The following is a 16,735-nucleotide window of genomic DNA, read 5'->3' on the forward strand; positions in this document are numbered from 1 at the left end:
TGTCCAGGGGTGAGAGGTGACTCAGTTCATCATGTAGTGAGAGGTGCAATAAGCTGCCTATAGTCACTGTGTCCAGGAGTGAGAGGTGCAATAAGCTGCCTGTAGTCACTGTGTCCAGGGGTGAGAGGTGCAATAAGCTGCCTGTAGTCACTGTGTCCAGGGGTGAGAGGTGCAATAAGCTGCCTGTAGTCACTGTGTCCAGGGGTGAGAGGTGCAATAAGCTGCCTGTAGTCACTGTGTCCAGGGGTGAGAGGTGCAATAAGCTGCCTGTAGTCACTGTGTCCAGGGGTGAGAGGTGCAATAAGCTGCCTGTAGTCACTGTGTCCAGGGGTGAGAGGTGCAATAAGCTGCCTGTAGTCACTGTGTCCAGGGGTGAGAGGTGCAATAAGCTGCCTGTAGTCACTGTGTCCAGGGGTGAGAGGTGACTCAGTTCATCATGTAGTGAGAGGTGCAGTGGAGCACATCATGGGGCGGCTGTAGAGTTTACAGCAGCAGAGTCCAGTGCTGCTGAATGTGCAGCAGCCATGTTACACAGTGTTGCCGTATGGGCAGGGGCTGGGTTGGGGGGCCGTGGCCCAGTAATACTATCAAAGATCCTTAATTACTGACAAGATAGAGCAACATAATGCATCTCTATGTACTGACCTGTTATCTTACTGTTGTCGACACACCAGCTTACCTCCTTTGTGTCTGTCACTACCCAGTAGTACTATCAAAGATCCTTAATTACTGACAAGATAGAGCAACATAATGCATCTCTATGGAAGACAAATTCAAACAGTTCCTGTCTGCTTAAAGAGGCGTGTCGCAAAGACGTCATAGTGGGATATCGATCTCTGTCAGATTGGCAAGCAGTTCAGTTCGAATGTTAACAGGTCTGCTTAAAGGGGGATTTAGCCCCCCTCCCCTTTGCGAAGACAGAACGCGGAAATGATTGAACGTTTGTGCCTCTCGCTCCGCTTTAACCCTCTCTGGTACTATGTATGACAGACCTGTTACCTTACTGTTGTTGACACACCAGCTAACCTCCTTTGTGTCTGTCACTACCCATATGCATAGATACCTTATGTGACTGTCAGATTGGTTCAGTTTCAGCCAATCAAATGATACCATATCTAAGCTGGTTGTCCTGGGGACGTACACTTTATGAGGACACGTCTGAATCAAAAAAGAAAAAAGGGAAATGTTATCATCTCTTAACAGTGCTATGGTCATGCTTAAAATGTTGAAAATATGCTTTTAAACATCTTTATCAATATTTTTCCCTTTAATGCCATAGTACTGTGAAGTTGTATCTCCCTGAATTGCGAACAGCACATTGTAGTTTCTTGATGTAAAAAAATAATAACACCATCTAGATTCATTGGTTAGTAATTTATTAGTAATTTATTAAGTCATTAGTCTACATTGAATTTCCATTAATATCAGTACTTTTTGATCAGTCATGTTGTATTCTATCCTAAGAGGTAGCCACCCAGGGGGTAATAAAACACAACAGTGATTTTACTTAGTCACTCATTCACTGCAAGATTTCACCACAAACACCAAAAATGTTGCTATACAAATAGAAAGTATTGCAAATGCAAAGTGATGTTCATATCAAGCACGTATCCAGGGAACTTCTAAGTGATCACTACTACTCAATATTATAGTTGTGTCATGACTTCAGATGTGAAGTAGTTCCCCAGACTGTGTCTGGTATGAAAATTATACGTTCTAGATAAGACAAAGTAACATGTTGATATCTATCCAAAATTCTCTCAATAAAAGCAAATAATAACACTACTAATAATAATAATTAACATAACAATCAATCAGGAATACACAAGGCACTGGACTGATACCAAATATAGACTAGGCAGCGCTGCCACTATATTGCAATTACTATACTGACAACATTATAACCTCACAGGTTTATTTCTTTATTTACATTTCAGCATCATTATGTTCCATGTCCTTCAACTCTTCTGTAATTTGATGATCATCACTAAGGCATCACATGCTTGTTTTTACAGGCCAAGGTCTTGAGAAAGGTAGCTGTCCAGTTGTTTCAGCAGGGAGAGCATGATGCCACATGCTTTGTCCCCCTTTTTCAGCACCATGTCGATGAGGGAGGTCACCTGGTCCTGCAGCACACTGGTCCTCTGCAGGACGTCTTCTGCCTCCCTGCTGCTTATCACAGGAGGCTGAGCTTGGAGTTCGTCCAACAGATCTCGGAGTAGAGCTCCCGATGTTTTCTTGATGAGATCAGGCCGAATCATGAACAGTCGATCTAGAACGAGATCATCATCGTAAGATTTTGACTTTTGAGATGAGTTGCTACTGTTGTTGCTATGCTCTACCTAAGCGACTAGGCCAACAATTGTGTAGTTACCTGAGCACACATGTTAAATCATGTCCACCGCAAAACAAGAACAAACTTCTAGGTTTAAATATCTTTCAAATATATTATTCTGTACATATTTTCTGAATGGTCAGCATTGGATTATGTACCTTTGTTTGACATGGAGGCCATGTTCCCTTCATCCTCATTGGTCCGGGCAGCTCTGCTCGTGGAAGCTGCTTCTCTGGGGATCACGCTTCGGGAACATCTGGATGCTGTTGAGGGAATTTCATGACTGGGTGCCACATCTCCAGTTTCACCATATTCAAAACTTTCCAGTGTAGCTTTCCATATCATAGACTGCCCTTCACTGATCAGCTCCAAATCAAAACAGTCATGTGCTTTATCAACGACCAACCGGAATAAGTCTGGAGGTCTAATGTATTTTAGGGTGATCTCTGATGGGGAACTTTTAGCATGGCTGGCAGATGACTTCAGGCTAAACTTTGTGTGCATCCAAATGGACATATCCGGTCGATGTGTTTTGATCTTCTTAGCATCTTGTGTTTCTCGTAAATCCTCTTCTACCGCCTGAATCATGGATGCATCCCGTGGCACAACATATGTGAGGAGAACCAGGGGTGTCACTCTGGTCCGGTAGATTAACACGTCCAGATGGGCTTTCATTGGGATTCCGATTTTCACCAGGACTTCTGTCAGTGAGAAGGAGGGCTTGAGGAGCTTTGCGTGGAAGCGGGTCAGCTCACATTTCTCTAGAGTTACACTGCTGTCGACCCCATGCAGAACTCTCACAGCCTCTCTAAGAGAGGAATCTGAAGCTTCCAGACAGGCAAAATGGGGCAGATGAGCCTCCAACAGTTCACCTGAGAGCAGTTTGATGTCCATCAAGGGACCAATTGGTTCATACTGCAACATGGCAAGCTCTGCTCCGTATACATGGGGGTCACTAAAGTGATACTGCAGAGAGACTTCAACCGCACACACCCAGCGCAAACCAGACACTGTGCACTCAAAACTTCCTGGTGGGGAGATGTGTTTATACACTGGGACTCCTGTCTCCATGGAAACAGAGGGTTCCAACAGGATCCAGTGTGAGGTGTCTTCAGCTTTGTCTTCACAGGATTTGCAGCAGTTTGTTTGTTTGAAATACTGACGAAGAAATTTGCCAGATGAAATGTCCAACCTTTAAGAGAGGAGATTTTGATTAGGTTTTTTTTCCACAGATTTTGACCCAGCAGCAACAAAACTGAAAATTCTTATGGTATGGGGGCCACAAAATGAATAAATTAATACCAGAAGCGGGCAGCCATCTTTTAGCTTCTCCTTGCGCAAATCAGGTTTTTTTGCTCACTCATTTGCATGTCAATCATGTGGGGCCATGAATATCACATAACTTTTGATCATAAAACCTATTTAAAGGAATGTATGAGAAGGTAAATCTTCATACTCAGCCATATTATCACACAATCCTCTCATGTCTCTCCTCCAGTCAGGATTGTCTACAGAATCCAAATCCTCTTGGTCCAGAAAAGTGTTTTCAGAGTAATCTTCCCTACTGACTTCAGACCCATGAAAATTGGATGGCTCTGGGACTTTGCCAACTGTGAAAATAATATAAAGGACATGGTTTCCTTTTTGAGACATTTCATTGAGGCATTAAAAATGTATCAACCTAACCCAACCTAACCCATTTCCTGAAAGAAATGCTTTTATGTAGAGGTGGAGGATTTTCAAAATACAGAATTATTGACACATTTTTCTTGTGTGTGTAGTGTAGCTTACAGTTAACAGATTTTCTGAGCGAGTGCAGCACACTGACAGAATCGACCGAAAATACTTTTTCACCGACTGTTACAGTTGGTGCTTCAGGCACAAGCGAGGTTAGGACGGGTTTAGCACCAACATTCGTCACCTGCTACTCATCCTAGTGTCCTGTTCATTCTATGTCTTCTTTTATTTTAAATTGTTAAGATCCTCACACTTTTTGTGACCTCCCCGTCTTCCAGATGTTGAAGAGCCAATCCCAGAGCTGGTAGCTCCTGACATCAGAGAGTGTTGATCTGATGGGGCTTCAGATGCTGTGTCTGGGATGAATGTCCCGTAGCCAGAGGTTTTTTCAGAGATGACATCTGGTTGATCTGAAAACAAATTACATGTTTTTCCAGAAACAAAATTCAGCATTGCATCAGTCATTTAACACCACACATTCAACAATAAACATCCCTTTCTAAGTATGTATTTGTTGCATTTTTACCCAAATGTATTAGGATGGTTTAGAACAGGGCAATGCAAGTTGGGGCCCACCTGGCAGCAGCAGGGAATCTCTGTCCCAATGCTGTAGTTCATTATCTGATCACGAATTTAAAAGGGGAAGTGGGGTGTGTATAATGGTGGTGATGGTGGTGGTGGTGGGGGAGGAGGAGGGGGTACACGTGAGTAGCAGGGATCACCATTGAGCCCTCGGCCCAGATTAACACTGGTCCATTATAGCGAAGAATTTGGGTCCCCATGAACTAGACTTCTTGGTATCATGAGATTAAGTTATACTTCCAATTATCTTTACTGAATAATGAGTTTGTTATTGTGAAATATATGCATTATCAAGGCATCGTATAAATATTATCTGACTTTAACAAATGTTCAAATGGTGAGTATCATAAACCATTAATTGTTATAAAAGACAACACCACACTCTTTTAACATTATTATTATTTTTTTTTTTACAAAAAAACTATAGACTAGTTCAAAAGATGCAAATGCAGTAGTTACCCAGGACAAGTACTAGCTAAAGGGGAAGTGCAGAAACTGCACACACCTCCAGATTTCAACTGAAAAAAATAATTAATAATAATTTAAACACTTGAAAATGTCCATTTGAATATTGTTAAAACAACAATCACAACACTATTGTAGACTCCTACAAGTACAGCTAGAGGGGAACTGCACAAATGTTTCTCTCATGTCCACCGGTGTTGAGTAGTGATCCATCTAACCAGCTAGTATTAACAGAGTGAATGTTTATACAACAAAACCTAACCCAGGCCATGTTTGTGTTGGCGTCCCCCCTGGGGTCAGTTTCAGATTACACAGGTGGTATCTCAATATACCTAAATCAGAGGATGGTTACCTTATTTTACAGCATATACTGTAGATTAAACTAAAACATTTAATTAAATGAGAAACGTGTATAAACATTATGCCACAGTGTTTCCTCATGACTCTGCAGAGTTATAGTGGAGATGGAAGCATCAGAACTGGAGAGAGGGAGGAAATGCCTAACGCCCCCATTCATTTTAGTGGCTCATGCCAGGCTAGCCACTTCAGCCAAAAATATCCTTACTCCCATAATCTTTAAAAATGGTGCCCGCCCGGCATGCAGTCCTTAGCATTTTCATGAACAAGCCAATCAGATGCCACATTACAGATGACAACAAATGTTGTTGTCCATGTGAACTAGCTGATCCTGCCAGCCTCAAAATCTGCCCGAAAGCCTGCCAATCCATACAGACAACATGCTCTTGTGTCCACCAGTAATGTGAGTTAATAATGATCTAGTTTGTTCAAATATCTATAGCAGAGCCAGATAGTTACACTTAAGTTACCAGATACCATTAAAAAATAGCTCAACATACAGGAGAGTACAGATGCTACTAGTCTTAAGATGGCGAGCTCATGTTAAGCTCACTGTCCTCTGAAACTGAAACTGAAACCACAACTGACCCATGAGAGGAGTTCTCCTGCTCTTCACCAGCTCATTCTCCTCCTCCTGTTCCTCCAGCTGCTGCACCTCCATCTTCCAGTCTGCTGCTTTGGTCTCTTTTCTCCTCCTCTCCTCATACTGGAAATGGCTTCCTCCATTACGAACCACTAACTCATCGGTCTTCTTCAGTACACCTGGCCAGCTCTCCTCACCTGTCCAGTGAACATACCTGTTCCCACATTTCTCAACCAGCCACTGCAGAGCCTCTCCTTCACTCTCAATGTACTCCTCAATGGTCCTGTCTACAGACAAGCCATCAGAGGAGTCAAACATCACTATGGCATGATCCCAAACTCTGTCTCCAAGAAGCCCCAGATGTGTCTGGAATTGTCTCCTTCTTCTCTCAGTGAAGTGAAGCTCAGTGTAGACTTTCAGCAGAAATGCATGTGGACCAGGATCACACAGAGACGCCAATTCTAATTTAGTCTCTTCTAGAGTTCTCTTACTTGGTGTCATATCAACTTCAGTGATCCCTCGGCCTCCCCTGATTTCCTCACCACACTGGAGCGTGACTCCTCTGTCACTGTCTGTGTCTGGTTCTGAAGTGAACTCCTCAATATATTGCAGGAGCATCACTTTTGTCCCTGAGAGAGGCTGTAGTTCACCTGCAAAACAACAGATTAATTCATTAATGTACACACACACATTCTCACAAACACAAACATGGGGTGTTAACATATGATGATGACACACACAAACACACAAGTGCGCGGGCACACAAAAACACACACACACACACACACACGGCATGAATATCACCAAATATTTTTCTTACTGTACTCTAATTTCAGATTACCTTATCCCTGCATTCCCATAACATCATGCATACAATTTCAATATGCATTTTATAATAATTATGTCTGTTGATTTGTCTAAAAAAAAACTCACCCATGACATATTTAAATAAAGCCTCCTGTTTGAAAGCTTTTGTCTCTCTGTCCTCCACTCTTGTACTGAGGTGTCTTCTCTTGTTCTCCACTTCCTGTAGAAGAGTTTTGTCAGCCTCAAAGTGACATCCACCATTTCCTGCTACCATCTCCTCAATCTTCTCAAGCAGCTGTGTGACCTGCATGTCATCTCTTACATTCTCATTGTTGAGAACATGATATCTGTTCCCACATTTCTGTACTAGAGATGGCAAAGATCCTTCACTCTCAATGTACTGCTCAATGGATGCGTCTCCCAGCCAGTCTCCACAGGTAAACAGCACCATGGTGTGACTCCACACTCTCTCACCAAAAAGCTCCATATATTGTTGGATATTTATTTGATTGTCCTCTGTGAAGGGATGACCTACTTGTACAAGCAGTAAGAGAACATGAGGTCCTGGAGGACACAGAGACACACTGAGCACAATCTCCTCTCTAGTGAGCTCAGGAGTGTCTTTCAGGCTGATATCCTCCCACCATCCTGGAGCCTTGACTACAGTGACCTGTCTGCCTGCTACTTCTCCCTGTCTCTTCACACACTGAGCTGTTCTTCTCTTCAGGTCAAACTCCTCTCTGCCCAGGATGGTGTTTCCTGATGAACTCTTCCCAGATGTTCTGTGTCCCAGCAGCACAACTCTGAACTCTGACTGTGGGGATGAGTTCCCTGCTGGAAAGAATATATAAATGTATTTCACATTATATGGCCATGTGATCTTAAGAAACTTGCAGACTTTGTGCAGCAATACAGAGGTTTGGTTCTACTTATAGTAGTAGTGAGCTAACCACCTAAAGTGCATGTACAGTACACCTTGTGAACACCATGTACAGCCCCACTGGCACTGCTAAATGTTGGGGTACAGCACATGTGTCATGCACATGATATCAAAGTGAATTTGAAGATAAAACGAAGGTTATGTATATAACCACGGTTCTATGAGTTTCGGATGACCGCCAGAGGCGGTGCTTTCAGCACATGGATGTCAATCACACGAACGTGCAGGTCGAGTATTAGTAACAACAAATTCACCTGTGACCTGGGTGACGTCATCAATGTGCACCGGCACAAAAGAGAGGTCGACCCAGGAAGTGACCTATTGGCAATCTTCTCGTGATAACTCCGAGTGACTGCCAAGCTCTGGCGGTCATCCGAAACTCATAGAACCGTGGTTATATACATAACCTTCGTTCTATTTCATTTCTCCTGACCGCCAGAGGCGGTGCTTTCAGCACATGGATGACCAGTACCAACAAAGTCATGAGGAGTGCCTACCCGTGTCTTTAGAGATGCTGTGACGGGTTTGGGAGCACTGCTGTTGTCATGGGGTTATGGGGGACAACATTAACCCTGTAGAACCTCGTGAAAGTGCAGCTTGATGCCCAGGAGGCTGCACTGCATATATCAGAAAGGGGCACGCCCCTCAATGATGCCCACGAAGTTGCTACACTCCTTGTGGAGTGTGCTCGGACCGGTTGAGGGGTTGGGGAGCCACTGTGCCTGTAAGCGTGCTGGATGGCTTCCACTATCCACTTGGATAGTCTCTGTTTAGAAAGTGCCTGGCCCCTCCTTGGCCCCGTGTGGGAGACAAACAGGGCATCACACTGGCGGAAGCCCTCCGTGCTCGTGATGTACATCCTGAGGGCACGCACTGGACATAAAAACTCAGTCCTCAGGTCTGGCCCTGCCTCCTGACCTGTTTCAAAAGCAGCCAGACTAAGAGGCTGGTTGACGAATGTGGAAGAGAGGGTTTTTGGGAGGAAGGAGGGGTTCGGCCACAAAGTGACCCCACTGCCTCCAGGGTGCCACTGCAGGCAGTCCCTGCTGACCGAAAGAGCATGCAGTTCCCCAACTCGCCTTGCTGATGTTATGGCCAGGAGAAAGGCCGTCTTCAAGGAGAGCCAGTTTATGTCTGCCGCCCTCAAAGGTTCGAATGGTGCTCTGCAGAGAGCCTGCAGCACCAGAGGGAGATCCCAAGGGGGTACCTGGCTCCGTCTGGGAGGTCTCAACCGGAGAGCGCCCTTCAGGAAACGGGCCACCAAGGCATGGGACCCTACAGTCCTCCCTTCAATTCTACAATGCCGCGCTGAGATGGCGGCTGTATATACCTTGATGGTGGAAGGCGTAAGTCCTCTGTCAAAAAGTGACTGAAGAAACTGCAAGATGGTTAGTAGGGGGCAGCGAGTTGGCTCCTGTCCCTGTGTTTGGCACCACTCAGAGAAAATTTTCCACCTGTTTGCATAGAGGGCGTTAGTGGAGGGTGCCCGAGAGCTGTTAACCCTATGAGCCCTAAGCTGTTTTAAGGGCATTTTCACTACCTCTAGTTAGAAGCATTTATCCTGGTCATTGTAAGTGCCATTCACACATGCTGATATTGTTTTTTTCAGCACAGTCTAGGCTATCCAGATCTGCCACAATATCATGTATAAATACTTGCATTGATTTGATTTAGATTTTTAAATAATAAAAAGTTGAAAAGCGTACTATACAAATTCTTACATTTTGATGTGTATCTCACCACAGCAAGCTCACATCTCGACCAAACTTACATGGTTATGTAGGCCTGACTGTCCTGAACACGGCAATATAAGAACCATGGTGAAGGTATACTTTGGGGCTGAGCAATTTACAGAAATATGTGGTGTGTGCCTTCCAGAAATAAATGGCAATTTTTATTTAGTGATGAAAAAATGACTTTTTGGCACTTTTTGCACTCCATATTGTGACACTAGCTGATCTTACATGACTTGTTTGCGGTAGCACACATGACGTGCACAGATGATGATTCTCTATAATATTTGTTTTACTGCATTGCAATGAACAAAGTAAAGGCAAAAAGTGTTTATTTGTCAAACAAATTTGGATGCAATATGAGTCTTGAATTGGATACCATACAGGAGTGTGCTAGGATCTCAAAACCGTGTTATGAACGTGACTTGTCATAGAGAAACACATGATAACATTGGATTATGAACATAGGCTATTCCACACAAAAACACGAGGTAAGTGGAGCTAAATGAAGTTATTATTTTGCTGTCACTTCGTCTGTTTTATGGCCTAGAAGGTTGTATTTGGTATCTGTGGATAGCTCTAGCTCTCCTCTTTCATCTAACATGCGTGCCAAATCTTTTTGATCGCGATTTCACGAGGAAATCAAACGAGAGTAAAGGTAGCCAAAGATATATGACATTATTATTTGTTTGTAACTTCGTCTGATTTTATCATACGAAATGATCGATGTATTTGGTATCAATGCAAAGCTCTGCTTCTCCTCTTTCATTTGATATGCGTGTCATGTCTGTGCGATGCGTGGTCCGTGAGTAATTTAAGCGAGAGTTCTGGATGCGCCGGTGAACGCAGAGCAATATAGACTGTAAATATGATATACTTTGATTTAACTTCATCATTTTATTTTATTTTCATACTTGATCGTACAGACAAGTGTCTAGTATCGTTGGAAAGCCACGGTTCTGCTCTTTCCTGCAATATAAGTTTCATCTCGCTGTGACGAATAATAGCGGAGCAATGTAACAAAGAAAATGTGTGCGTTTTTTGACGCACTTTGCGTCCGTCGGGCTCATAGGGTTAATGGTGCTGACTACTGCTGGTTCGCAGAGCCCTAGCAGAGGGTCTGGCCCTTCAGCGGCCATACCCAGAGCTGCAGCCGAGCTGGATCCGGGTGCCAGATCTGGCCCCCCAGCTGTGACAGCAGGTCCTTCCTTACTGGAAGGCACCAAGGTTCTCCGTCCAGTAGCCGCAGCAACTTGGGAAACCAAACTCTCCCCGGCCACCGAGGGGCGATCAGTAGCACCTCGTGGTGTTCCACTGCAATCCGGTGCAGGGTAGGTAGGATTAACGGCAGTGGGGGGAATGCATACAGCCGTTGTCTTGGCCATGCATGTGCCAGTGCGTCCTGGCCCAGCGGACTCGGGCCGGAGAGGCTGAACCAGAGGGGGCAGTGTGTTGACCCCTGACAGGCAAAGAGATCCACCTCCGCCCTGCCATAAAGCTCCCAGATGGTCTGCACTACCGCTGGGTGGAGTCGCCATTCCCCTGGGTCGGGGTTCTGGCGGGACAGGAGATCTGCGGCTCTGTTGGCAGTGCCCGGCAAATACATAGCCCGCAGACTCCGCAGGTGTTGATGGGCCCACCGCAAGAGCAGCTGGGCTACTTCCAAGCACCGTAGGGACTTGGTGCCTCCCTGGTGGTTGACGTAGTACACCACCGTGGTATTGTCGGTCCTTACCAGTACATGGCGGCCTGCCAGCTCTGGGAGGAAGTGCTGCAGACCGAGCAATACCGCCTGCAGCTCCAACACATTGATGTGCTGCTGCTGCTGCAGCGGACTCCAGCAGCCCCTGACTGTCCGGCACTGCCAAACCGCACCCCATCCTCCTAGGGAAGCATCTGTGGTGATGACCTCCCTCCTGGAAGGGATAGAGCCTAAGGGAACCCCCTGCATTAGGTACTCCGTCCTCCTCCATGGGCGGAGGAGCCTTCTGCAGCTGGGCATTACCTTCACTAGCCTGTGGCCGTGCTGTGCTGGATGAAGGTGGAGGTTGTTCAGCCACCTTTGAAGTGGGCGTAACGTCAAGAGTCCCAGCGGGACCAGGGATGAGGCAGCAGTGAGCATGCCCACTAACTGTTGGAATGTCTTCAGAGTCAGTGACCTGCCCCTTCTGAAGCGGCCAATCAGCTGGCGGATATTGCGAACCCTCCTCTGGGAGGGGGTTGCCGTCATTGTCCGTGAGTCTAAGTGCATGCCTAAAAACACTGTCTCTTGACTGGGCACCAAAGAGCTCTTTTGGTGGTTGACTCTGAGCCCCAGCGAGGAGATGTGCGCAACCACTGCAGCAGCATCTATGCGGGCCTGAGCCTCTGACTGGGAGCAGGTCAGCCAGTCGTCCAGGTAGGGCAGAATTCGTATCCCCCGTGCTTGCAATGGTGCCAATGCCGTTGCAACACACCTTGTGAACACACGAGGCGCTAGTGATATGCCGAAAGGTAGGACACGGAACTCGTATGCTCGTCCCTCGAAGGCAAAACGAAGGAATTGTCTGTGATGTGGCGCTATAGGGACATGAAAGTATGCATCCTTCAAGTCTATGGTGGTGAACCAATAGTTCTCCTGAATGCTCTGGAGCACCTCCACCGTGCGCAGCATGTGGAATTTGAAGACCTTGAGGTGGGCATTGAGCGGTCTGAGGTCTAGAATTGTCTTATAGTCTTTTTTTGGAATTATAAAGTATGTGGAATAAAACCCACCTACCTGTGTCTGCCCGTCGACTCTTGTAATGGCCCCTTTTTCCAAGAGAACGCCGATCTCTTGCCTCAGGGCTAGGGCCTTCCCTGGGTGGCTCATGATGGTCTCCCTGACCCCTCGGAATTTTGGCGGCTGGCGTCGAAATTGGATGCTGTACCCCTCTGACAAGGTTGCCAGCACCCAGGGGTCCGGTGTTACCGCTTTCCAGCAGCTGAGCTGCCGGCTGGAAAAGCGGCCGACCGCCGGCGTGATGCAGTCATCGTCTGCCCGCCCGCCCCCTCTGGTCTCTATAGGGGCGACGTGCATCGGCTCGCGCATCCTGCGCAGAGCCGCGGGTCCGGGAGGAGGTGGGGCGACGAAAGGCATCTGAGCGCTGTGCCTCCTGGCGAGTATATGGCCGAGATGGAAATGCTGGCGCTGGCGCTGGCCCCCTTGAGGCTGGAGCCCTGTACCTTGGCTGGCTCACCCGGCGGAGATTGGCAAACTGCTGTCTGGCCTGTACCACTTGCGCGCTCCTATCCAGGGCCTGTTGCGCAGCTTGGCCAAACAACTCTCCGGGGAGGACAGGGAGAGAACGGAGTACCCTCCTGTCGGGTTCTGCTAGCGGGGACTGGGCTAGCCATATTTGCCGTCTGGCGAGGGTTAAGTACGCCATAAGCCTACCAAGCTCTCTGGACATGTACGCAAAGGCCTGGAGTGATGCATCTCCCAGTTCCTGGGACGATGTTTGGTCCTCCCCCTGTAATGTCTGGGAGAGGGCCAGCATCAGGTGAGACATGGAATTTCCGATGCGTCCCATTCGTGCTGCTGTGTCATAACTCCTCACAATCAAATCATCTGTGACGCGACACTGTGTACGGGGACAACGAGCGTCAGGTCTTAAGGCCTCGTTTGGTGACAAAACCAGGGCTGCCATAGGTGGCTCAATATTAGGCATGCTCTGGAGCCCGTAGGTGCTGGCATCCTGCATGGCCGCCAGTGCCTTACAATCCCTGGGGAGATGGGAAAGCCGCCTAGGGTCCGTCCAGCATCTCTGCAGCTCTTCGATGTAAGGGGCTGATGGTGGTACAGTCAATGAAGAGGGCTGCGTAGAGCCTCTAAAAAAGGCATTCTGCCTAGGCACGGCCGGTGGACCTGTATCCAGTCGCAGACGGGCCAACGCCGCCTTTAAGGCTGGCTCAATCAATGGGCGACCCGCCTCTGATGGCCCTGCTGTACCCCGACTCGTAGCTCAGGAGCTGGACTGAGAGCCACGAGAAGCAGACTCATGTGGCTCTGGCTCATGGAAGTCTATGCTCTCTGAAGCCCTGATGGAGAGTCCGTCCTCCTCCTGGGCTCTGACAGCGGGCGACAACACTGGCGGTAGCTCGTCCTGCCAGGCTGTTGGAGAGGCAGCGAGAATGCTGCTGCCATGTTCGCTCTGCGCCGGCGGCTGCAGTGCGGTGAGCAGAGTCTTAATGCGCTCAAACTCTTCGGTCATCTTATCAACCTTTAGAGCCAGGCCACTCTTCTGCCTCTTGGCTCTGGGGGCTGTGTGTGTGGCCTCCCCATGGCGCTTAGTAGGCTTCACAGTCGTTGCCGCTCTCTGCACACCAGTGCCCCGAGAAGTGCTGGGCTGCTGGTCCACCTGGGCTAGCCTAGCTGTGCGTGCCGCCACACTCAGGCAACTGCAGTTCATGCAGGCCTGCTCTGTCAGCCCCTGCATGAGGTGGTCAATGCCCAGGCAAGAGGGGCATTCAGTGTGGCCATCCTCTGGCTCGAGGGGGGCCCGACAGCTGGCACAGCAGGAATACATGTCCATCATGTAGACCAGCGTTAACGGTGGAGATGCGTGATTCACCACTCCAAACAATGAAAACCGTCTAGGCAGCTAGGGCGTGCACACCCCCTTAGCTAATTGAAACGGTGCGGAAGCCCCAAGCGAGTGCACCTTGGCTCCGCAATCGCCGTCAATTTTAAACAATAAATCGCTCTAATACAACAATCAACAAGTCTTCAAAACTAGGTGAAATTAAATTAGCCTTAAACTGAGTTAGCTTTACCCACAAACGCAGTATAGCAATAACAAAACTTAACGTTATCCTTAATAAGAAAACGTAACGTTATCCTTGATAACCAAACGGAACGTTATAACAACAAACTTAGTTAAATGGCGCACTTTGCCATGACTCGCCTGTAGCAGGCAACTGAGAAAAACACACACAGTGTCCACGGCGAGAAACACCGCTTGGTGACACACGTTAACGGCCAAATGAATTACTATTAACACGATTCACTACTAAATAAATAAACTAATGACTTACCTTAGATGAACCGGGAAGCTAACCATTGAAACAGCCGTCCGCAGGTCCGCGGCGAGAACACCGCTTTGCTGGGCCTGATATTCCTCCTGAGCGAGGCCACTCAGACGCGAGGCAAAATAACAATGGCTTACCGGATTTTAAGAGAATATAACTAGACTAAATGCCGTTTCTAGGAGGGTGAACCCGTTGGTCACAGCTCCAACCTCAGAGGGTAGCGAAACTCTTTAGTCCAACAACTTCGATCCTGCTTCAATCAATCGCGAGAAGATTCAAGAGGTCACTTCCTGGGTCGACCTCTCTTTTGTGCCGGTGCACATTGATGACGTCACCCAGGTCACAGGTGAATTTGTTGTTACTAATACTCGACCTGCACGTTCGTGTGATTGACATCCATGTGCTGAAAGCACCGCCTCTGGCGGTCAGGAGAAACGAAATAGAACCAAAATAACACGTTGATCAAAAAAACTGGTCTATCAAGTGTAAAGCAAATGCACAGTGTTGTTTCTATTTCACTAACTTTACTATTTTACCAATTTCTTCCATGGCGGGCATAATAATAATTATCATGGCATATTTCACTCAATGTTTCACAAGTTAAAGATGAAGATTGTTAAATACTTACGCTTTAGTGACTGGAGATGTTGTCTTTGTCTCTCCACCTTCTTCAGTCTCTCTGTTGCTCTGTCTCTCCTCTCCTTTACTTCCTCCAGTCTCTTTCTGTCCATCTCATAGTGATGGCCTCCGTTTCCAGCAATAACTTCCTCCATCTTCTCCATCAGCTCTGTGATCTGTGTTGTGTCACTTTTGTCCACATTGTTGAGAACATGATATCTGTTCCCACATTTCTCTACCAGATATCTGAGGTGTTCTTCACTCTCTATGTGCTGCTCAATAGGTGTGTCTCCCAGCCAGTCTCCACAGGTAAACAGCACCATGGTGTGACTCCAGACAACTCCACCGAGCAACTCCAGGTGTTCCTGAATATTTGCTCTTTTTTCAGTTGTGAAAGAATCCTCAATATCTATGACAAGTAGGACAGCATGTGGTCCTGGAGGACACAGAGACACACTGAGCACAATCTTCTCTTTGGTGAACTCAGGAGTGTCTATGAGGTCGTCATCCCTCCACCATCCTGGAGCCTCCACCACAGTGACCTGTCTGCCTGCTACTTCTCCCTGTCTCTTCACACACTGAGCTATTCTTCTCTTCAGATCAAACTCCTCTCTGCCCAGGATGGTGTTTCCTGATGAACTCTTCCCAGATCCTTTGTATCCCAGCAACACAACTCTGAACTCTGACTGCAGAGATGAGTTCGCTGCTGGAAAGAATATATAAATGTATTTCACATTATATGGCCGTGTTATCTTAAGAACTTTGCAGACTTTGAGCAGCAATACAGAGGTTTGGTTCTACTTATAGTAGTAGTGAGCTAACCACCTAAAGTGCATGTACAGTACACCTTGTGAACACCATGTACAGCCCCACTGGCACTGCTAAATGTTGGGGTACAGGTACAGCACATGTGTCATGCACATGATATCAAAGTGAATTTGAAGATAAAACCAAAAATAACAGGCTGATGCAAAAAAAAAAACTAGCCTATCAAGTGTAAAGCAAATGCACAGTATTGTTTCTATTTCACTAACTTTACTATTTTACCAATTTCTTTCATGGAGGGCATAATAATTATTATTATGACATATTTCACTCAATGTTTCATGAGCTAAAGATGAAGATTGTTAAAGACTCACCCTTCAATGACTGGAGGTGTTGTCTTTGTCTCTCCACCTTCATCAGTCTCTCTGTTGCTCTCTCCCTCCTCTCCTTTACTTCCTCCAGTCTCTTTCTGTTCATCTCATAGTGACGGCCTCCGTTTCCAGCAATAACTTCCTCCATCTTCTCCATCAGCTCAGTGATCTGTGTTGTGTCACTTTTATCCTCATTGTTGAGAACATGATATCTGTTCCCACATTTCTCTACCAGATATCTGAGGTGTTCTTCACTCTCTATGTACTGCTCAATGGATGTGTCTCCTATCCAGTCTCCACAGGTAAACAGCACCATGGTGTGACTCCAGACAACTCCACCGAGCAACTCCAGGTGTTCCTGAATATTTGCTCTTTTTTCAGTTGTGAAAGAAT

At 46.7% G+C, this 16,735-nt stretch overlaps 1 protein-coding gene across 2 annotated transcripts; it reads right to left on the reverse strand.

The window, feature by feature from the left end:
* Positions 1-1,387: 1,387 nt before the first annotated feature.
* Positions 1,388-16,594, reverse strand: LOC134083108 (uncharacterized). Of its 2 annotated transcripts, none has more exons than XM_062539275.1 (8): positions 16,346-16,594; positions 15,217-15,912; positions 6,993-7,697; positions 6,065-6,709; positions 4,324-4,482; positions 3,792-3,945; positions 2,494-3,527; positions 1,388-2,272 (listed from the first exon to the last, which is right to left on the reverse strand). In XM_062539275.1, the coding sequence occupies exons 1-8, from the start codon at positions 16,497-16,499 to the stop codon at positions 2,010-2,012; spliced, it is 3,810 nt and encodes a 1,269-aa protein (XP_062395259.1). In that variant the 5' UTR covers positions 16,500-16,594; the 3' UTR covers positions 1,388-2,009. The 2 variants fall into 2 exon arrangements, with proteins under 2 accessions (XP_062395259.1, XP_062395251.1); XM_062539267.1 differs by having other exon boundaries at positions 6,993-7,700.
* Positions 16,595-16,735: the final 141 nt, after the last annotated feature.

The sequence above is a fragment of the Sardina pilchardus genome, chromosome 1 (assembly GCF_963854185.1).
Source record: "Sardina pilchardus chromosome 1, fSarPil1.1, whole genome shotgun sequence".
Taxonomy (NCBI): domain Eukaryota; kingdom Metazoa; phylum Chordata; class Actinopteri; order Clupeiformes; family Clupeidae; genus Sardina; species Sardina pilchardus.

Excerpts from the sequence above, each read along its gene's own strand:
- LOC134083108 (XM_062539267.1), bottom strand. The coding sequence starts at position 16,499 with ATGGAGAAGATGGAGGAAGTTATTGCTGGAAACGGAGGCCGTCACTAT. Across the intron at positions 4,483-6,064 it reads CAGGAGAACTCCTCTCATGG|ATCAACCAGATGTCATCTCT; the intron begins GTCAGTTGTGGT and ends ATTTGTTTTCAG. Across the intron at positions 3,946-4,323 it reads ACGGGGAGGTCACAAAAAGT|TTGGCAAAGTCCCAGAGCCA; the intron begins GTGAGGATCTTA and ends TTATTTTCACAG.